At 45.2% G+C, this 21,886-nt stretch overlaps 2 protein-coding genes across 2 annotated transcripts; one reads left to right on the top strand and one right to left on the bottom strand.

Moving 5' to 3' along the window:
• Window positions 1-419: 419 nt before the first annotated feature.
• Window positions 420-4,445, bottom strand: LOC113616258 (translation initiation factor IF-2-like). The gene is made up of 3 exons (XM_027099606.1): window positions 3,911-4,445; window positions 1,868-1,965; window positions 420-469 (listed from the first exon to the last, which is right to left on the bottom strand). The coding sequence occupies exons 1-2, from the start codon at window positions 4,443-4,445 to the stop codon at window positions 1,934-1,936; spliced, it is 567 nt and encodes a 188-aa protein (XP_026955407.1). The 3' UTR covers window positions 420-469; window positions 1,868-1,933.
• TRIM27 (tripartite motif containing 27) lies at window positions 4,092-21,043 on the top strand. The gene is made up of 8 exons (XM_027099554.1): window positions 4,092-4,863; window positions 6,071-6,166; window positions 7,668-7,898; window positions 13,466-13,488; window positions 15,805-15,920; window positions 16,040-16,072; window positions 17,836-17,862; window positions 19,386-21,043. Exons 1-8 carry the CDS (start codon window positions 4,444-4,446, stop codon window positions 19,979-19,981), a joined length of 1,542 nt encoding a protein of 513 aa, XP_026955355.1. The 5' UTR covers window positions 4,092-4,443; the 3' UTR covers window positions 19,982-21,043.
• Window positions 21,044-21,886: the final 843 nt, after the last annotated feature.

Genomic DNA, 21,886 nt, shown 5'->3' with positions numbered 1-21,886 from the left:
AAGACTGAATAGTATTTTCATTAACTTGTCCCCTATTGAAGCATATTTATATTGGTTCCAGCATTTTACAAATGCAAACAATGCTATAATGACAATCCTTATACAATCATCTTTTTTTTTAATAAATTTATTTATTTTTGGCTGCTTTGGGTCTTTGTTGCTGCACACAGGCTTTCTCTAGTTGCAGTGAATGGGGGCTACTCTTCCTTGCGGTGCACAGGCTTCTCATTGCAGTGACTTCTCTTGTTGTGGAGCATGGGCTCTAGGCACGTGGGCTTCAGTAGCTGTGGCGTGCGGGCTCAGTAGTTGTGGCTCGCGGGCTCTAGAGCACAGGCTCAGTAGTTGTGGCGCACAGGCTTAGTTGCTCCGTGGCATGTGGGATCTTCCCAGACCAGGGCTGGAACCCATGTCCCCTGCATTGGCGGAGGATTCTTAACCACTGTGCCACCAGGGAAGTCCAATCAATCATCTTTGTACAGATGGGAGAGAAAAGGAGTAGATGGTTCAAAGAGTATGTGCATTAAAATTGTTTTTCTTAAGCTATTACTAAGTTGCTCTCAACAATGTTCTCCAAATTTACCCTCTCATGGTATACTGGAATGCCTGTTTCCTCATGTTCTCACCAATACTGAGTATTGTTGAGCTTTTTAGTCTTTACTCATTTCATAAATTAAAAGCAACATCACATTAATTTATTAATAGTGAGTTAAACTTCTTTCCACATGTTTATTAACTTGTTCTTTTCCCCTGTGAAACAAGGCAGGACCTGTGGGGCCCTCCCTGGTACAAACCCTTCCTGTGTCCATAGACTTTATTCAGCCTCCTTGAGCTTCCCTGAGTTCTAAAGAGCAGATTCAAACAGTTGCTAATCAGGGAAGAGAGGGAATGAAGAAGGAAAGGAAGAGCAGTCACGAAACAATAGTGCACCCTTGGGGCAGGGTCCTGGTTCCTCCTCGGAGTATATATGACAACATATATATTGAGTTCTTCTGCCAGAACTAAGGTCCTCACCCAGGTGGAGGATGGTAACTTCAAGCTGAACACAAGATTTCTGGAGCACTGCCTGTCCTGTTACCTCACCACCAACCAATCAGAAGAAAGTCACACACCCTGCAGGCCTCACCCCAAATTTTGCCTATTAAAAACTTCTCCTCCAAAACCATTGGGGAGTTTAGGGGTTTTGAGCACGAGCCACCCGTTCTCCTTGCTTGGTCCTGCAATATAAACCTTTCCCTGCTCCAAACTCTGACATTCTGGTTTGCTTAGCCTCACTGTTCGTCAGGCACAGGAACTTGGGTTTGAGAACAAGATTTGGGTTTATTTCTCGGTTCCCAGTCTATTCTATTGATCTATCAGCTTAGTCTTACTTTAATTATTGTAGCCTTGTGTTTTTCCTATTTTTTATTTTTATATTTCCAGACTAACTTTAGCATCACTTGGTAAAGACAGATAAAAGAGGAGAGGGTGGAAGCAGAAATATCTTAGGCCTTATCAGGTTCTCCTCAGTTTGGTGCCTGGAAGAAGAATGGTCCAAGGAGAAAGGGGTCAACAGTGTCAAATGCCTCAGGAACATTAAGATAAAGGCTGAAGAGTATCCTCTGGATTTAGCCAATACTAACAGAAATTACTGGCACCCTGAGGGCAGATAGGTTGTGTTGATAGGGAATTTATTTTTAAATAGGTGGGAATTTATTTTAAAATAAAACACTTTATTAATAAAAATTGTATTTATTAGTTAGGTTTAGTTTCCGTTGCATATGCAGACAATCCAAATAGGTGGCTTAAACAGGACAGTTGCTTTAGTCTCTCTTACATATATAATTAGATGCAGGCACTCTGCAGTGAATAAGGACCCAGGCTTCTTTACCTTTTACTATATCATCTTAGTGCAGGCTTCCATCCTCAAGATTGTCTCATGGTCCAGGACAGCTGGTCAACCTCCTACCATCACGTGCACATTCCGGGCTGGAAGAATTAGGAAGGGGGAATGTTAAAAGGGTATGCTTTGCAGCTGAGTAGTCTTCCTTTAAGAAGCATTCTCAGAATGACCAGCCAAAACCTTCCACATAGATATCACTAGCCACCTACAATCTCAGGGCCATGTTGAAGTGTGAAAGAAGCGCTAGGTGAGTTGGTGTTCCTGAGCACATCCATAACCAGCTGGACAAGATTTCATACAGCAGAGCTGCCTTCATGAATATACCATAGTATTGGCAGTAAAGGCACCTGGAAAGTATCTTTCAGCTGGGCATATTGCTACTTGGAATAAAACTTTAAGGAAGGAGTGGAGATTGGCTATAAAGTAGTCAATGACAGTCCCTTCCATATTGTGTTAAGAATGAAAAGCACTTATTAAAATAAATAGCTGTACCAGAAGTCCCAAACTGGAGGTGAGGAGGTCAATTTCATCTTGCAGAGATGATTTTTACAATTTTTAGTTAGTTTCCAACACTTGAAAGTCAATCAATTTCACATAAATCTCTAGATTTCTGCCTTCTCTTGAAAATCAAAGATTTGGCAATATGCTGGGCTCACATTCTCAATAAGAAGTAGCTGCCTCATCTGCCCTCCAGTTATTCGCTGTCCCCATCTTTCCCTGTTGTGACCCTGGACTGGCCTGCTCATTTAAATTACCTTCTTGTCTCCAGTAGGCATTTGTGTTTGCACCCTTTACAAATGAATAACTGTGATAAAGATAAGAAGTATGCATAAAATGTGACAGTAGAATCATTAAGTTAATTGATTATTAGTCTAATAATTCAACAAGTGTTGAAGTCCTTTCACGTGATTAAATCTATGTGCAAGGTATAATGGAGATCACAGAAGGTCTGGAAAGAAGTTTCTGTCCTCATGGAGTTACTAAAGCATCTGATCTCAGTTTATTTATGTATACTTTATACTTGACATATAAAGTATGCTGGACTATGTGAGAGCACACATCACTTCCTATTCTAAAAGTGTGCCCTGAATTAGAACCTTGACAGACATGTAAGAGTTATTGAAGTGTTACGTAAATAGGTTAGAGAAAAAGACTAGAAACTGGGAAACTGGTGGAATTGGTCACATTCAACCAGTCACTAACTCATTTAAAACACATTTGCAAACTGACATTGTTGAAATCACTTAGGTCAAAGTATAGTAATGTAAATTAAGTCAACACAGGCAAGCCTGCCCAAATTCAATTAAATCCAGAGGAAGGACAATACTGAGAAAATAGCAAAGGAAACGAGGAAACACCAAGGTAGGGATGAGGGAACAACGCAAAATTTTATTAAGTTTACTGGATAATGAAAAGAGCCTGTGTCACCCACAGGATTCCCAATCTCCCTATACTTCAGGAAGGAGCAAGCATGTTTAGGTTCTATTCAACACAGCTCTTTGCAGTGGGTACTTTACTATTTTAATGGATAAGCATACTTAGGGTTTAAAAAGTAAAAGTTGTAAGGAAGTCTCCCTCCTTGCTGGGGTATAATTATTACCATTTCATCAGAGAGGAAACTGAAGCTCAGAATGGTAAACCAGTTTGCTTAGGCACAATAGGAAGCAGCAGAACTGGGCTTGTCTGTTTCTGTCACAGAAATGTTGCCGCCTGATAATTAAGCCTTTCTTTTTCGAAACAGAATTGCGAGCGCCTGTAAATGGGGTTTGTTTGATAAAGCTCCTCACAGGCCGGGTGGGGCTCAGTCTGCAACCCTCATCCCTCCGGCCTCCCGGGGAGGCCAGATGTCTCTTCTTACCACACCAACACAAAGCTAGCTTTCTCTCGCCTTTGCTGAGGCGTGGGCACCAGACAGGAAACCCAACAAAAGACCAGGGATCCAGGCCCAGGGCCGCCGAAGCTCGGCGGCGGGCCCGGAGCGTGCAGGCAGGGGATACCCTGTCCCCGCCGCACCCCGCGGACACCGCCTGCCTCTGTAACCGGTATCCAAGGCTCCCGCGCCCGCGCGTTCCGCCCCAGGGCGGGCGGCTAGGCCTCCGCGGACCTCTGCGGAGGAAATCATCCAGGCCTGAATCCAGGAAATCTTGCCGTGCGCAGGAGGCCTGAGCCAAGCCCCGCCCCCGAGCCGCCCCTTCCGCTCGCGCCGGGGTGAGGTCTGCGGGGCTGCCGGGATCCGCTCGGACGCGGCCACGTTGTCCTGAGCCTTCTGAGCGCCTGGCTCTGCGAGTCCAACCGGCGGCGCCCGACCATCTGCCCCCTCGCATAGCCGCTGGGCTAGGTGGGGTCGCAGTATCCCCACGCTCCCTCGGCCGGGCGCAGCGGCGCCGGGTTCCAGCGCGCGGGCGCGTCTGGGATCAGGGCCGGGGAGGAGCCGCCCTCCGGCAGCCGGGCTCGCCTCCCGGCGCCGCCCAGAAGCAGCGAACGGGAGGGAGCGCGGTACAGCTGGGCTCCGCGCAGGGCTGGGCGCCGGGGCCCATGCCCGTGCGCCCCTGCGGGCCCGCGCCATGGCCTCCGGGAGCGTGGCCGAGTGCTTACAGCAGGAGACCACCTGCCCCGTGTGCCTGCAGTACTTTGTCGAGCCCATGATGCTCGACTGCGGCCACAACATCTGTTGCGCCTGCCTCGCCCGCTGCTGGGGCGCGGCGGAGACCAATGTGTCGTGCCCCCAGTGCCGGGAGACCTTCCCGCAGCGGCACATGCGGCCCAACCGGCACCTGGCCAACGTGACCCAGCTGGTGAAGCAGTTGCGCACCGAGCGGCCGTCGGGGCCCGGAGGCGAGATGGGCGTGTGCGAGAAACACCGCGAGCCCCTGAAGTTGTACTGCGAGGAGGACCAGATGCCCATCTGCGTGGTGTGCGACCGCTCCCGCGAGCACCGCGGCCACAGCGTGCTGCCGCTCGAGGAGGCGGTGGAGGGCTTCAAGGTGAGGGCCGGGCGTGCGGGGCGGGGAGGGGCCGGAGCGCGAGTCGGACAAAGGGAGGAGAGAGCCAAAGGGGCTTCCTTTTTTCCGCCTAGAAAATGGCTGAGCCGGACGTGTGGTTCACAGCCGTCATTTCCTCTCTGTCCGCTCCAGAGCCTCGGCACTCAGATTTGGGAGGAAAACCTGTAGCTGGTGAGGAAGCCAGAAGTCTCCCCACCCCCACTCTCATTTCCTTATGTGCCTCTATGTTTACCCGCACACGGGCACATTATACATAAAGACGGCCCATGGAGACCCCTCTTGACGGTATAAAAGATATGCGTAAAACCACGTCCACAACGACAAGCTTCAGAGACGCTCGCACTCCTGTCGGCTCCTAGATGATCTGAGACAGAACACAGTCGGACGTTAACTGGCTGTATACACATCAAGCAGAGGCCCATCACCTCTCCATTCCCCAGCACTTCCCTGTGCTCCGTCCTCTTCTAGAAGCTCACGGAAAAGAACGAGCTCCTTACTACCTAAGTCATTTAACCACCGTGAGACTCATAGGAGATAACACAGTTATGAAGATTGAGTGAAATAAAATGATGTGTGGATTCTTTTGTGAACTCTTGAACCAACAGACTGGCACAGCTAAACAATAACGTGGAAACAAAGTATTAAATATAAAACAGTTGTAAGGCAACATTCAAGGAGTGCATGATCTGTGTGTTTGAGGACTGCAGGAATATGTACACAATTATGTACATGTTTAAATGTGAGTACATTCATGCAAAATTATTCACTTAACATTTATGGTGCTTTCAAAAATATTCTTTTACTCACACTGGTGATAACCCTCTAGTAGGTTGAGAAGGTGGTGTTTGCCCATGTCACACCAGAGGAAAATAAGAGAAGTTAAGTCATTTTCTCAGTACGCGTCTGTGAAAGAGCGACAACTTAAAGCCTCCTAGTCCATTCACCTTTCCACTAAGCCATGCAGTATCCTTCCAAGGGCAGGTAGGTGACCCACCATTTAAGATACAAACTACCAAAGGAGAGGTCTGGTGACCCCTGTGCCCTGGTGATGGCAGTATGGTCCAAGGATAGGCTCTAACCAGGAACTTGGCATCAGGAATGTGGGTTGCACGTGTGATAAGCAGAACAGCCATATTGATGGTATGGTCTGCCTAATCTTGAACTGCCCACCTGTTTTTGCTTTTCTTAGGAGCAAATCCAGAACCAGCTGGACCACCTAAAAAGAGTGAAAGACCTAAAGAAGAGGCGTCGGGCACAGGGGGAACAGGCACGAGCTGAGCTCTTGGTAAGGTTCTTTGGAATTCACAGGTAATATCAGTTCTGCCTGTCACTCTCTTTTTTTTTGTGAGGCTGTTAAGCTCCCCTTAACCTTGTGCAGTCACGTCGCCCAGAACTTCTAGGTGTGGGTGGAACAGCCTTATATGGCAGTTGGAAATTCACCTGGAGAACCAAGGGATTCCCTCCCACATTTTGGGGGAAAGGATGGAATAGCTGAGTTTAGAACCCCTAGAGATCTGACCTATCAAAAGTTTAATCTGCTAGCTTTGTGCAGATCAAGGTTGATCCCTGACAAAGCTAATACAGGTGAGATTCTTGGGCACAGTTAGCCTCCTTTGTACCATTCTGCAGACAGTTGCTGACAGTGGCTTTATGTAAGCCCGCTTGTTGCTTCTTCCTGGAATGTTCCTTTTCTTGACAGTTAAGTTCTGAACTTTTCAGTTTGTTCCCTTCCCCTAGTCTCCCAAAGCCTTAGCAAGTGACTAATGTGCTGATTTGTGATAGGGATATTTGGGGGGGTTTGTTCTGGAAAAAAAAATAGACTTTTATAATATATACTTATATGTCTACCATCTAAGTGTTTAAGCCTCTTTTGAACAATAAATAAAATATTACAAATTCCCATCCATTAGAGGTATTTGCATCTGAAAAGCAAACTCTTAGACTAGTAGTGTCTAGCACCATCTTGTGAGAAATTTTGTCAGTCCTGGCCAGGGTGTAGTATAGAACTTTTGGACTGGGAACTTATTCCCATGATGCCGTAAGATCCCACCACTTGTTCTGCTCACAGAATCCACTGAGACCTCAGCTGCCTTTGCTTGAAAATAGGTCTGACTGAAGGAGAATCTTCTAGTGAGCCTGAGTGGACTTAAGTCATTAAGCACACCACTGTGTCCTCTCTGGGGGGGATTGTCAAAGGGGGGAAACAGCCCTTCTTTGAGAATCAGGGCACCTGCACATACTTCTTGGCTCTGTCAGTAGCCAGTTGAATAGATGGAGAGAGTAATACTACCTCTCTAGGCCTCAGTTTCCTCACTTGTGAAATAGGTAGGTTGGACTAGACTTTTGGTTCTTCAGCGAGGTGAGTACTGCCCTCTCCTCCTCTCCGTGGTGTGTGGGTGTTTGGTTGGAGTGATTGGGGAGGGTTGGGCAAGGATGCTAAATGTCCTGCAATGCAAAGAACAGTCCCATGCAGGCAGAATTGCCCCCCCCCCACCAGGGTGCCAATGGCATTCTCTTTGCAAAGCACTGAATTAGTTGAGCTTTAAGGACTCTTTCATTTCTAAGATTATATTGTATTGTTTATGCATTGAAAGACTTGTCCCTTTCAGGAGAAGTATAAGTTCGTGAAAAGGATTTATAAGCAAGGTGCGTGTGCATCACTATTCAGTAAATAGTATACCTGAATGAAATGATGAGGTCTTGGGGTGGATAGCCAGGGGAGAAATATGAAGGGCTCTAGAAGTAGCCTTTCCTCTCTTCACTGCCCTTGCCTGTCATCCACACAGAGCCTGACCCAGATGGAGAGGGAGAAGATCGTTTGGGAGTTTGAGCAGCTGTATCACTCCTTGAAGGAGCATGAGTATCGCCTCCTGGCCCGTCTCGAGGAGCTAGACTTGGCCATCTACAACAGTATCAATGGTGCCATCACTCAGTTCTCTTGCAACATCTCCCACCTCAGCAACCTGATCGCCCAGCTGGAAGAGAAGCAGCAGCAGCCCACCAGGGAGCTCCTGCAGGTGAGGCTTAGCGCGCCCTGCCAAGACAGCTCCTGCTAAAAGGTCTCCCTTCTCTCTTTGCCAAGCAGTATCCAGGACCCCCAACTGCCTTGCCAACTCTGTGGGAGTAGCAGGGGCTTGCCAAGCTCTCTGTTGGGCATGTTGGAGGGGAAATGTACAATAGAGGACCTGGTTGACACAGCTTGGGTCAGTCAGTTGCACTGTCTCATGGAAAGGGTAAAAGGGAAGCCTAATGCCCAGGCCTGTCCTGCACTGATAAGTGGTCTGATCACAGGCTCTCGACCTCTCTGGACCCAGTGACCTCATCTACTCATTATGTAATGAGGGGTTTGGCCCACATGTCATTTAAAGACCCTCCTCACTCCAGTTACCCTGTAATTTTAACATGTATGTGTGTATTACCACAGCTACAAAACAAAGAAACGCTTGAGTGGGAGTGGTCAGCCCAAGCAGTCTTGTGATTTAATCTTGGTAGTGCAGGTGATAAAGCTGCAATGCACCCAACCCAGGAAGACCGCTGGAAATGAGCTGATGCCTGGCTGTCATTTGTTCATTCAATGCATATGAATTGTCTGTTCTGGGTCAGGCACTAGTCTAGGCACCGGAATTAAGTGGTGAATAAGCTCTCCTGAAATTTAAATTCTAATGTTGAGATCATATGATAAAGAAGTGAGCAAACAAGTATCATTGGTGTTGATAAACGCCCTTAAAAAGGGGCTGATAGGGTAGGGTTAGGGTCAGCAAATTATGGCCCGCCACCTGTTTTTGTATGTTCTGCAAGCTAAGTATGCTTTTTACAGTTTTGAATGGTTGCAGAAGGATGTTATTTCATGATATGTGAAATTATATAAAATTTGAATTTCATTATCCATACTTTTTATTGGAACACAGCCACGCCCATTCATTTATGTATTGTCTGTCGCAGCAGAGTTGAGAAGTTGTGACAGAGACTGTATGGCCTTTTCCTTAGAAGAAGTTCACTGACTCCTGCTTTAGATTAAAACGAGAAGTCTTAATCTTGAGCCTTAACTAACACCAGTATTTAATTGCCAGGGAGAGAAGGAAGAGCTTGCAAAGCGAACAGTTGACCAGAGAATGTGGCAAGGGAGGAAGAATGTTTCAGGAAGGAGGGAGTGGACAACAGAATCTAATGCAGTTGAGGTGAAATAATATAAGGGCTGAGATACATTTGGTTTAAAAACATGGGCATCATTGATGATCTTGATAATAATCATTATCATCTCAATGATTTTCATCTCAGATAATCATTGATATTCTGCCACAGTGGAATAATTTGGTCAGGAGCCACATGAGGTAGAGTTGTGGTGACAGAGGGTGAATGGAAACTGGAAGAGTAAATGACTGTTTCAAGAAGTAAGACTGTGAAGGAGATATTTAAAAAAATACTCGGAGATGAGGTAGGATTGTGGGGCTTTATGGGGAGGGAATGCTTAAAGAAACTAGCTAAACATATTTTAAAAGAAAATGTGGAAAGGAGCACCTATGTTGTAAGGATTCAGGTGAAGAAAATTACTGAAGCTATAAGGATGAACTAATCACTAATGTGCTGTTTCTGAGAAGGCAGAAGGGAAAGGTGACTAAAGCATATGTGTGGGACTTAGTTTTGGAAGATCCCCTGTTGTATGGGAAGAAAGGACGGTGGGGGCAGATAGATGCAGGCATGTTGTGCACTTTGGTAGCTAAAACCCGTTGGCTTTTTTTAAAATAAATTTATTTTATTTATTTATTTTGGCTGCATTTGTGTCTCCATTGCTGCGTGAGGGCTTTCTCTAGTTGCAGTGAGTGGGGGCTACTCTTCGTTACGGTGCGCGGGCTTCTCGTTGTGGTGGCTTCTCTTTGTTGCAGAGCACGGGCTCTAGGTACACGGCTTCAGTAGCTGTGGCTCGCGGGCTGTAGAGCACAGGCTCAGTAGTTGTGGCGCACAGGCTTAGTTGCTCCGTGGCCTGTGGGATCTTCCCGGACCAGGGCTCGAACCCGAGTCCCCGCCATTGGAAGGCGGATTAACCACTGCGCCACCAGGGAAGTCCCCCGTTGGCTCTTACTCTCTTTTGAAGTTAGAAAAGCAGGACCATCTGCTCCCATTGAGCAGGGATTAGAGAAAATATGAGCTTTGAAGAATGTGGGAAAGTTCTGAAATTATTGTTTCAGAGTATGGGAAAGCCATCTGGTTTGTGAGATGTATTAGAATTACTTGGTCAGTGGACGTCAGTTTATACTGGGACTTGTCTGCTCAGTTGTGTGACCTTTTTCTTGTCCCTGCGTTTTCAGACTGTTACTGCTCTGGTGCCAGGCATAGGGAGAGCAGATAGTTGGGCTCATCCAGGATTAGGGCTTTGCAAGATTTGAGCTTTTTGTTTTGTTGTTTTTTGGTTTTTTGATTGTGATAAAATATACATAACCTAAATTCACCATTTTAATCATTTTAAAGTGTACAACTTAGTACATTTAGTACATTTAGTAAACTCAGTGTTGTGCAACCATCACAGCTATGTAATTCCAGAACACTTTCATTACCTCGAAAGGAGACCTCGTACCCATTAAACAGTCATTCTTCATTCCTTTCTACCCAGTGGCAACCACTAATTTGTGTCTTTATGGGTTTGCCCATTTTTTTAAGGTAGAAGGTATTTGTGAGAATATTTTTGAACACATGGACCGTGAAATCAAAACTGGGTGATAGGGACTTCACTGGTGGCGCAGTGGTTAAGAATCCACCTGCCAATGCAGGGAACACAGCTTCGAGCCCTCGTCCGGGAAGATCCCACATGCCGCGGAGCGACTGCACCTAAGCCCGTGAGCCACAACTACTGAGCCTGTCCTCTGGAGCCCGTGAGCCACAACTACTGAGCCTGCATGCCACAACTACTGAAGCCTGTGCGCCTAGAGCCTGTGCTCCACAACAATGAGAAGCCCGCACACCGCAACAAAGAGTAGACGCCACTCGCCATGACTAGAGAAAGCCCGTGTGCAGCAACTAAAACCCAACACAGCCAAAAATAAATAAATAAATTTATTTATTAAAAAAAAACTGGATGATAAGTAGAAGTAGAGAAAAAAGAGGGGTTGTGGGCTCCATGGGGAAGAGGGGTCATGGTAGTAGTCATTTGAAAAGTAAGCTGAATCTTACTTAATGCGGGAAAATTAGAGCATTCCCACTGAGGTCAGGAAGTGGGCAAGATGTTCACTATTGTCTACCTGTATTTAACATTGTACATATGTATACTCACACAGGAATATTAGGCAACTGTAAAAAAGAAATATACCTATGAACTGATACAGAGTGGTTTCTATAATATATTGGTAAGTGAAAAAAATCAAAGTGCAAAATATAGAGTGTGCTACTTTTTGTGTAAGAAAGATGAGATAATTGGAAAATACATGTATCTGTTTATTTTTGCAAAGGGAAGACTGGAAGGATAAATCAGAAAATAATGGGAATGGGAAGAATGTGATTAGAGGAGTTACGAGAGTGACAGACTCTCTCTGGCCACATCTCGGATATTTTGAGCACCAATACAAATAAGAACAGTGATGGATTATAACCCATTGAATAAAGTACGAATTGATGGGTCCATACTAATAATAAATAAGGGAAAATTCTTCCTTCCAGTAGAATGTTGACTAAGTAATGTAGAAGGAATCTTTAAAATTTATTTATTTATTTATTTTTGGCTGCGTTGGGTCTTCGTTGTTGCACGTGGGCTTTCTCTAGTTGCTGCGAGCAGGGGCTACTCTTCGTTGTGGTACGCGGGCTTCTAATTGCAGTGGCTTCTGTTACGGCACATGGGCTCTAGGCCTGTGGGCTTCAGTAGTTGTGGCAGTAGTTGTGGCCCATGGGCTTAGTTGCTCTGTGGCATGAGGGATCTTGCCAGACCAGGGATCAAACGGTGACCCCTGCATTGGGAGGCGGATTCTTAACCACTGCACCACCAGGGAAGCGCTAGAAGGAATTTTTTTTTTTTTTTTGCTAGAAGGAATTTTGAAGGTGGAAAATGATCATTTGGCAACTATCATATTAAAAGTTAATTTAGACAATAATTATCGACAGATGCTAAACCTAAGGGGAGGGGGAGTTTGATAGGGACTGGCATATTAACATAATTTCAAAGTATCACTTTTAGATTACTTGTTAATTACAAAAGGAAAAATAGTAGCTATAAAATATCACCAATAAGGGACAAGTGAATATCATGTTTATTTAGAAGCAAACAGCATACACTAGTCAAAGACGGTACAGCTTGAGGACTTCCTGAGTGGTGCAGAGGTTAAGAATCCGCCTGCCAGTGCAGGGGACACACATTCGAGTCCTGGTCTGGGAAGATCCCACATGCTGCGGAGCAACTAAGCCCATGCACCACAACTACTGAGCCCGCTCACCTAGAGCCCGTGCTCCGCAACAAGAGAAGCCACCTGCAGTGAGAAGCCCACGCACCACAACAGAGTAGCCCCCGCTCGCCGCAACTAAAGAAGACCCGCGTGCAGCAAAGACCCAACACAGCCAAAAATAAATAATAAATAAATAAATGAAGTAAAAAGAAAAAAAGACAGTACACTTTAGTTTAATCATGACAGCAATATCTGGGAAACCCAAATAGAGAGATATTCTATAAAATAATTAGCCAGTGTTAAGGCAATGTGTCACAAAAGCCACTCCAGACTTATAGACACATGTCATCATAAAAATGCAATGAACGGGGCTTCCCTGGTGGCGCAGTGGTTGGGAGTCCACGTGCCGATGCAGGGGACACGGGTTCGTGCCCCGGTCCGGGAGGATCCCACATGCAGCAGGGCGGCTGGGCCTGTGAGCCATGGCTGCTGGGCCTGCGCGTCCGGAGCCTGTGCTCCGCAGCGGGAGAGGCCGCAGCAGTGAGAGGCCCGTATACCACAAAAAAAAAAAAAAAAAAAAAAAAATGCAATGAACGATCCTGGATTACCTGAGTGGGGAGGGGAGTAGCTGTAAAGAATATTAATAAGACAATTAAATTAGGTTATGGACTGTTGATTATACAAACGTATCAATATTCAGCTTCCTGAGTTTGATAACTGTACTATAGTTATATAAGAAAATGTACTTGCTCTTAGGAGGTACAGAATCATAAAGGGGTAAAGGGATATAATATAAACAATGACCTCTCAAATGATTCTAAAGATAAATATGTCTGGGAAAAAGAGTATACAGGAGCTCTTTGTGCTAGCAGCTTTTCTGTGTATTTGAAATGATTTCACAGTAATACGTCAAAGAAATCAAGCTAGACAGGCAGGCAGTTGTGGTCCAAGGGTGGGATGCTTGAGTCAGTAAATTTGAAATCTTGAGATCCTCGACCAGTGTGCAGGAGGAGAGCGCAGGAAGTGCTAGAATAGCGAATAGTGTGCAGCCCAGTTTCCTCTGCCCAGTTTTTAGCTCCTGGACCGTGAGTTGTGCTCCTTGTCTCCCTGGTTTCTCCCAGGAGAGCCACCCCATAAGTTGGGTTTTCAACAAACATCTGTGAGAGAAAATGGAAGTTAGGAATGATTTCTCATGCTTATCCTTTTCCTTTCTCTTATAGGACATCGGAGACACGTTGAACAGGTACAGTTTTCTCTCTCCCCCGTGCTAAATCAAGCCTGAAAAGATTTTCCCTCATACTTAGAAATTCTGGAAGGAGCCCAGAGCCTGAGGACATCTTACCAAGTTGACACATGTCCCGCCTGTCCCTGAACCGAGTCACTAGTGTGCAAAGAACTAGATGGAGTGCAGCTCTTCTCAGTAAAACTCAGGAATTATTGACAAATTATGAGGATAAGGGGTGGAGTAGGGGGTCCATTTAGGAGGGTGCTGGTGATTTATGAGGACACGTCTATGGAGAGGGTAGAGACTTACAGGGACTTAGGCAAAGTGCAAGGGTATTTTATAGTTTTTGTTTCCTAAACATTTCAGAATCGTTTCTTTTTTGTTATCTCTGTCTCTCTGTGTCTCTGTTTCTGACTCTTTCTTTTTTCTGTAATGGGGGAAATATGGTCTAAGAAAAGGGAGACCAGCTCAGAGTTATATAACGAGTGATGAGTTACCTGGATTCTGGCTCTTGTTCTCATTATTTCTCTACTGTATCATCAGATGGAAAGTGAGGAAGAGCTACCAGGGAATTGGGACATGACCGAGCAGGAGAATCCCAGAATGTGCAAGAAGCCAAGATTAAATTATGTTTTCAGGGTTGGATGGCAAGGACAAATGGGATAGGCCTTGGGGGGCATAATGTTTGGTACCTACTGGGGCGGAGCCTGACTTTGAGGGAACTGAACTTTGAAGCTAATTAAAACCCTGAAGGGTGAAAACCCTCCAGAGGAAATGCAGCTTGATTATGCGGGAGCATTGGAGGAGATATGGGAGGGTGGCACATAGATGGGGTTGGATGGCTGGGAGCGCTGTGTGGACAGAACTGTTGATAGAACTGAGCTTTCTGAGGCCTGCTGAGATGGGATGGTGATGAGCTGGAACTTGTACTAGTCCCTGCCAAGTGACCCCAACAAATACTCCCTTCACTTTTACTACTACTTTAACTTTTTGGTACCAGTCTAGCTCTGAACGAACAGGGAGATAGATCCTTTAGATTCTAGCATTTTGGGACGTTAAGGTTTGGGTTTGGCTCTCTGAGTTAGGAAACCCAAAATTTCATTGGCTTAAGGCTTAAACATAGTTTTAAAATTTTGTCACCATTAAAAATGTGCAAGTAGGTAGCCCAGGGCTGGTTTGGTGGCTCCAGTGATCATCAGACTCTGAGGTTTCTTTCCATTTACCCTTCTGCCATCTGTAAGATACAGTCCTCATTCTTACAGTCCAAGATAGTTCCTAGAATGCTAACCAGCAGGAAGAAGATAAGTCACATCACATACCTTTTTATTTTATTTTATTATTTTATATAACCAGAAACCTTTTTTAAAAAAAATAATAAATTTATTTATTTATTTTTGGCTGCATTGGGTCTTTGTTGCTGCGCTCGGGCTTTCTCTAGTTGTGGCGAGTGGGGGCTACTCTTTGTTGCGGTGCACGGGCTTCTCATTGTGGTGGCTTCTCTTGTTGCAGAGCACGGGCTCTAGGCACGTGGGCTTCAGTAGTTGCAGCACGTGGGCTCAGTAGTTGTGGCTCACGGGCTCTAGAGCACAGGCTCAGTAGTTGTGGCGCATGGGCTTAGTTGCTCCGTGGCATGTGGGATCTTCCCGGACCAGGGCTCGAACCCGTGTCCCCTAGCATTGGCAGGCGGATTCTTAACCACTGAGCCGCCAGGGAAGCACCACATTCCTTTTTATGCAGAATTCTCAAATTACCACAAGATACTTCTTACCTCTCATTGGCCAGAACTGAGTCACAAGGTCAAATTTAGACCAGTCAGGCATGAACCCAGTAAAATTTGGAAGATGGGAGAAGGCATATTGGGTGGGCAACTAGCAGTCAGTCTGCCATAGACCCCTTGAGGGGGGTGGTGGGTAACTGGGTATTGTCCAGAGAGTACCTGTCTGTCTGAAGATGTCATTCTCTCCATATTTGGGAACCTGAGGATTTGGGGTCATTGCCCACCACAAATATCAAGGACTTTATCATGGAATCTAGTGCTTTCTGGCAAGGTCAGGCTTATATTCAGTTTAATTCAGTAAATCTTAGAGGACACGCCATGTGAAAAGCCAGAAGCTAGTACTGTGGGGGAATAAGAAGGTGAATAAGATGTCTCTCCTATTCTGGTCCAGAGGATCATAGTCTAGAAGGAGAATAGGAAAAAGACTAGAGTGGCTGCTTTTAAAGATTGTCCACCTGTGTTGGCCAGTTTAGCCAGGTTTATCCTGGACCCTGAAAGGTTGTGGAGTTGGGGGAGGGATTCACTTGTTTTTTTGTTGCTTTTTTTTTTAAACTTAGGGCTGAAAGAATCAGGATCCCTGAACCCTGGATCACACCTCCAGATCTGCAAGAGAAAATCCACATTTTTGCTCAGAAGTGTCTGTTCTTGACTGAGAGTCTAAAGCAGTTCACAGGTAACGTAAGAAGAGGGATCCATGAGGGTTTATGCTCTCAATAACTATATTGCCTGAGAGGTTGTATTTTCCAGCCAGATAATGGGATGCAAACTAAACATCTTCTTTTCTCTCCTTAGAAAAAATGCAGTCAGATATGGAGAAAATCCAAGGTAAATTTATCTACTTAATGGGCTTTTGACGTTGAAGTTTCCTGGGAAGATGAACGCTAAAGTGTGGGAAAATGGGAAATGCGCGATACCCGCTGGCCGGCCTCCCCTGATATTTTACATCTTCCTTTTTGCTTTGTTAATTTTTTCAATTAATAGCCTCTTGTTTCAATTTGAAGCCTTTTAACTATATGCACTCATTTCTTTTTTTTTTTTTTTTTTTTTGTACGCGGGCCTCTCACCGTTATGGCCTCTCCCGCTGCGGAGCACAGGCTCCAGACGCGCAGGCTCAGCGGCCATGGCTCACGGGCCCAGCCGCTCTGCGGCATGTGGGATCCTCCCGGACCGGGGCACGAACCCGTGTCCCCTGCATCGGCAGGCGGACTCCCAACCACTGCGCCATCAGGGAAGCCCTGCACTCATTTCTTAATCTACATTAGTGGAGGAGAAAAATATACAATCCAATAATTAATCCAGAATTAGTTTGATTATTTAAAATTATTTTTAATTGAGAAAGAGAATGAACAGAAACTATCCTAGCTACATTTCATTTGAGCTAGTGTTTGTGGTTATAATTTACAGAGTTTCTGCTGCGTGTAGTCACTGGTGCTGACCAGGACAGGAGGAATCAAGCAGCACTGATTGAGGCAGAACCTCGAGGGAAGTGGTTAGGAACAGGGATTCAGGAGTTCGGCTGCCTGGGTCCTGCGCCCAGCTCTGCCACTTGATAAGGATTCTACACTATAATTTCCTCATCTGTAAAATGAGGAGGATAGTAGCTCTTACCTCACAGGGTTGTAAGGATTAAGTTAAATTAGTTACCATTTCTAAAGCCTTTTAGAATGGAGCCTGACACGTAATAAACCCTACATTTATGTTTATTAAATAAAATGTTCAAGATATTTAAGGGATGCTCTTCCTAATACAAAATTTTCTGCTCGTGATCACATATGAGCATACAGCACATATGGCTGTATACTAAATGCTAAAATTCTAGGCAGCCTGGTAGAATTTGAAATCCTTATATGTAGGTAATCCCTTTTCTCATTTAGTACAAAGTACAAATCCCCATAATTCTGATAATTTCCTGTATATGCTAAAACTTTATTTGCATTGTATCTTTTCAGATACATACTTTTTTCACATCTAGCAATGTAGACTTAGGGAATGCTCACAAGCAAAACAGGGAGAAACTCCACTTAATACCAGAAGCTCAGACATGACGTTCCTTGATCTGACTCATTTATTTTTCCTACTCTTCTCCTGTCACTTAAAAGGCTCACTGAGAACGTGTCTATGAAAATGCTTTTTCAACTGTAAAAGCATTTTACTGCAAGTGGTCTTGTTTGCTCCAGCTTGGTAGTGGATGTCACTTGAACCACTCATCCCCTAGAACAGGTTGCTTATGAAAGCCAAGAGTTATCTATGATGCGGACTTAGAACCTCCATCTCCCCCTGCAGAGCCAGCTGGCCCACTGGAGGGTGGAATCCTTAATCTTGGCTCAGTTTGGCCCCATATGCTACCAATCTCGGGCATGTCGTTATTCTTCTGCCCAAAGTTTCCAATCCCTCTTCCCTTTGAGCTCTAGGCTGGAAGATGGAGTCATACACTGTATGAAGAAATCAGTGCATGAGTGACAACAGGGGTTCTGGGGTGTCTAATGGAAACCATTGCTTTATGATGACTCTAACCAAAGCTCCGTCTCTTAGGTATTCCTGGAAATATTCAGGTGACTTCTATAACTTCTTTCTCTTTTGTTTTTTAGAATTGAGAGAGGCCCAGTTATACTCAGGTGGGTGATAGGAGACAAAACCATTTGGAAAAAGGAGTAAAAATCCTTATCAACGTAACTACTATTGTGAATGATTTTGGAAAGTGCCTAATTAGGATCCTTTAGGTTACATGTATGAAAAATGATAATAATCACAAAAATACATCAGTTGTTTCTATGTGTTTGTAATATCTTTGCTTCAGAGCTGAAACCATGGACCTTTGAATAGGAGGAAATCAAACTCAGGAGCTATGAAGGATTATAGAGGTGAAACTACAGTTTCCAAAAAGTAGAGCACTGCCACTGCTAGTACACTGGTATGCTGCTCTACCCACTTAGCCTTGGGCAGTGTGTGGTTTACAAAAGGCAGTCATCCTTCCAAAACTACTGAGCTCACCTCTTATTCTGAGTGCTAGGGACAGTCTAAGAGGAATCTGCTGTCATCCCTTCTCTGTGCCTCAGAGCAAGAGTTGAAACTCTCCCTCTCCTTGACCATCACCAACACCTCAGGTTCAGAGACACTGGGTAAATCTGTGACCTCATAGGTACTCAGAACTGAGGTTTGTACTTTCCACAGTCACAGGACCGCCTTCTGTTTCATGAGATCCTCCTCATGAACAGAGGGACTCTACATACAACGGGTCTTCTTTCATTGATATCCCCTGGCTGTAATCCATATTTAATTCTTTCAACAAGTATTACTTGATTACTTTGCTTACGTCTTACATTTCCTAATGTTGCGCAGGGTACTGTAGAGGGAACAAAAGGGCATAAGACACTGACCTATCCTTGGAGTTAAATGTCTGGTTGGAGGTATGAGGTATACCCCATGACATGAGGGAAAAAATGGGCAACTGTTGTGAACAGATTTTTGAACCAAAAACCAAGCCTCTGGGGTTCTTGGTCACCTCCACCAGTTGCCTGTCATCAATCTTTTGTGGGAATCAGTCAACCTAGCTGAGCTTTGGTTCAGAGAGAGAATGTTTGGGAGTCTTCCTTCTGAACCGGGTATGAAGAGCAAATGAGAGAATATATGCCAGTGATTTTAAAACAGGAAACCACCACATGATTGTAAGATGCATGTGGGACTAGTGTCTTTATCCGATGTAATGTGAACATTCGTATGTTTCACAGCAGATCTGTTGATATTTGGTTGTAGAGTGCTGTACCACACCCTGTCTATCTAAATTCTGTATTCTGTGAAACTCCTGGTCCCCAAGACTTTTAGATTAAGGGATTGGACATACATGTAAGAAAACCTCAAATTCAGCTTAATAATGGATATTGTGGTTTAAGATGTGAAAAAGCAAATAGAGGTAAAAATTTCAGTACTTTCAATATATCCTAGCTAAAAGAAGTAAACTAGCTAATCCAAACAGTAACTTTTGGAATGTCAATTTCAGGATGTAATTGAGTGTAAGATGAATGTGCCTTTGTTGGAGAGCTCATATTCTCTTCTTAGGGGGTAGGAGAAAAGCTGGGTGTTCAGAGTGGGCTTTCCTGGCTCTCGGCTGACCTTCCTCTGCCCTTCTGTTCCTCTGCAGTGGATGTGACTCTGGATCCAGACACGGCCTACCCCAGCCTGATCCTCTCTGATAACCTGCGGCAAGTGCGGTACAGTTACCTCCAGCAGGACCTGCCTGACAACCCTGAGCGGTTCAATCTGTTTCCCTGTGTCTTGGGCTCTCCATGCTTCATCGCTGGGAGACATTATTGGGAGGTAGAGGTGGGAGATAAAGCCAAGTGGACCATAGGTGTCTGTGAAGACTCAGTGTGCAGAAAAGGCGGAGTAACCTCGGCCCCCCAGAATGGATTCTGGGCAGTGTCCTTGTGGTATGGGAAAGAGTACTGGGCTCTTACCTCCCCAATGACTGCCCTCCCCCTGCGGACCCCTCTCCAACGGGTGGGGATTTTTTTGGACTATGATGCTGGCGAGGTCTCCTTCTACAATGTGACAGAGAGGTGTCACACCTTTACTTTCTCTCATGCTACCTTCTGTGGGCCTGTCCGGCCCTACTTCAGTCTGAGTTACTCGGGAGGGAAGAGCGCAGCTCCTCTGATCATCTGCCCCATGAGTGGGATCGATGGGTTTTCTGGCCATGTTGGGAATCATGGTCATTCCATGGAGACCTCCCCTTGAGGAGGTGAACTCAGGCCAAAAGGGCCATTGACCATACTCCTACCCCAGGCATAAGGCATCCTGTTGCCTTGACACTTCCTGCCCATCACAGCTGGATGTCCTTACCACTTTCCGAGCCCTGCAGTGCAAGACAGGATGTCCATGTTCTCTGCCATCCCCTCCCTTCCCACGAAAATTGTGAGATGTAATGAGAAGTATTAAGATTGCCCGGAAATAAAAACCACATGTCCACCTCCAGAGTTCCACACTTCTTGGTCTCACACATTACTGGAGGGGATAAAGAATATGGATAATCTTGGGTTCGGAGAGCCATTCAAGATATTTAACACCTTGGCTCAGCCCCACATAGTGATCATGGGTATTTGCTGTCATTTCTGAACTAGGGCTTCTTTCTAAGAACCTAGAGCTGGACTAGAAAGTCCTGTCAGCATGGCTCCCTTTTGTCCCAGTTTTTCCTCCTGGGAATAGTACCTCTACCCCTGATTCCCAATTGGCCGTAGTTTTATTTATTAACTCCATTAAAGAGGTCTATATGTGTTTTGATTAGTTACTGTTATTTTACAATAATGGTGGGAAATGGTCCCACCTCTGTTATGAGATAATGTTCTAATCAATGTGCTCTTTTCTGTCTTTCTGAGGGCTTTGTCAGCTCCCTTCATTCTAATGAAAAGTCTATCCAGGTGCTGGATGCACGTCATCCAGGATAATTTTCTGCCCAGCACCATCCATTGTTCCTACATCCCCTCCCACTCACATTTGTGGACTGATGGTCAGTCATACACTATCCCTGGAAGGATTCCGGGGCAGTATGCCAGGGATTCATTGACTTTTGTCTCCTTTTCTCCCGTCTCCTTTGAGGGATGGGGTGATTTACCTTTCTAATATGTGTACCATCAAGGGGCACTTCCATCCCCATGGCCATCGGATCACGAGGTGTTCTGAGGTCAGAAGACCAAGGCAGATCACTTTGAGCAAAAGCTCCCACAGTGGCTCTGAGTCCCGCTTCTCTTTGGGTACATGCTCCTCTGTTTGAAAATAAAGTGAGTATGGATGTTGTTTACACTGTTGTTGTCTTCTGGGTCTTGGTAGGATTGGGTTCATATGGGTCCAGAATCCCATTCTGGCCAGTATTTTACTTCCAACTGGATGGTAAGAACAGTACCATGTTACTATTTTCTAATGGTGCTGGGAAAGTAGTGTTGGACATCCACAGCCTACAGCTTTGTTAATCTTGTCACTTCACTGGGAAAGTGTTCTTTCAAGTCCTTTTTTATAACAGTGGGGTAATGCAGCAATGCTCGGTGTAGATCAAAGAGCCCAGAACTTGCTTCCCAACTCAGAAGCAGCAGCCTAAGCCCTTGGGGGCATGGAGGTCACCACGTCCTAAGGAGGAAAGATAGGCTGAGAGAACAGCTCCTTTCCAGGGTATTTGGATCTTTCCTGCTTCTGGACATGGCCTCAGAAGACAAGATTTTGTGGTCTTACTTAGTCCCCTACCCAGCATTGTGGTTCATGGCTGAAGATCATGAATTGGTGGTATGTCCTAATTCATTCATTTATTCATCAGGTTTTAAGAGAAATAACCAGGAGCTAAAGAGAGGGGCTTCCATGAGGCTAGGTTAGCTTTGGCTGAATGCTCTCAATAGATATAAATACATATGATAACATACATTATGTATGTATATAAAATACTACACAGATACAGAGCAGTGCTTAGCACATAATATGAAGTGCTTTATGCACAAGGGCTTTATGCTTTATGCACAAGGGCTTATTTAATGCTCATAACAACCCTGCAAAGTGGGTACTATTGCCTTTATTTTACACAAGGAAACTGAAGCACAGAGAGGATAGTAATTTATCCAAGGTGCACAGCTAGGAAGCAGCAGGGCCAGAATTCATACT

Source organism: Aethalodelphis obliquidens, unplaced genomic scaffold, assembly GCF_003676395.1.
Source record: "Aethalodelphis obliquidens isolate GAN/ISIS:26980383/991018 unplaced genomic scaffold, ASM367639v1 scaffold133, whole genome shotgun sequence".
Classification (NCBI taxonomy): Eukaryota; Metazoa; Chordata; class Mammalia; order Artiodactyla; family Delphinidae; genus Aethalodelphis; species Aethalodelphis obliquidens.
Note: the sequence above shows the minus strand (reverse complement) of the source record. Positions and strands in the feature narration are given on the sequence as shown.

Coding starts and splice junctions, on each gene's coding strand:
- TRIM27 (XM_027099554.1), top strand. CDS start 4,444: ATGGCCTCCGGGAGCGTGGCCGAGTGCTTACAGCAGGAGACCACCTGC. Junction 4,864..6,070: donor AGGCGGTGGAGGGCTTCAAG/GTGAGGGCCGGG, acceptor TGCTTTTCTTAG/GAGCAAATCCAGAACCAGCT. Junction 7,899..13,465: donor CCACCAGGGAGCTCCTGCAG/GTGAGGCTTAGC, acceptor TTTCTCTTATAG/GACATCGGAGACACGTTGAA.
- LOC113616258 (XM_027099606.1), bottom strand. CDS start 4,445: ATGGCGCGGGCCCGCAGGGGCGCACGGGCATGGGCCCCGGCGCCCAGC. Junction 1,966..3,910: donor CTTGGATACCGGTTACAGAG/GCAGGCGGTGTC, acceptor TAATTCTTCCAG/CCCGGAATGTGCACGTGATG.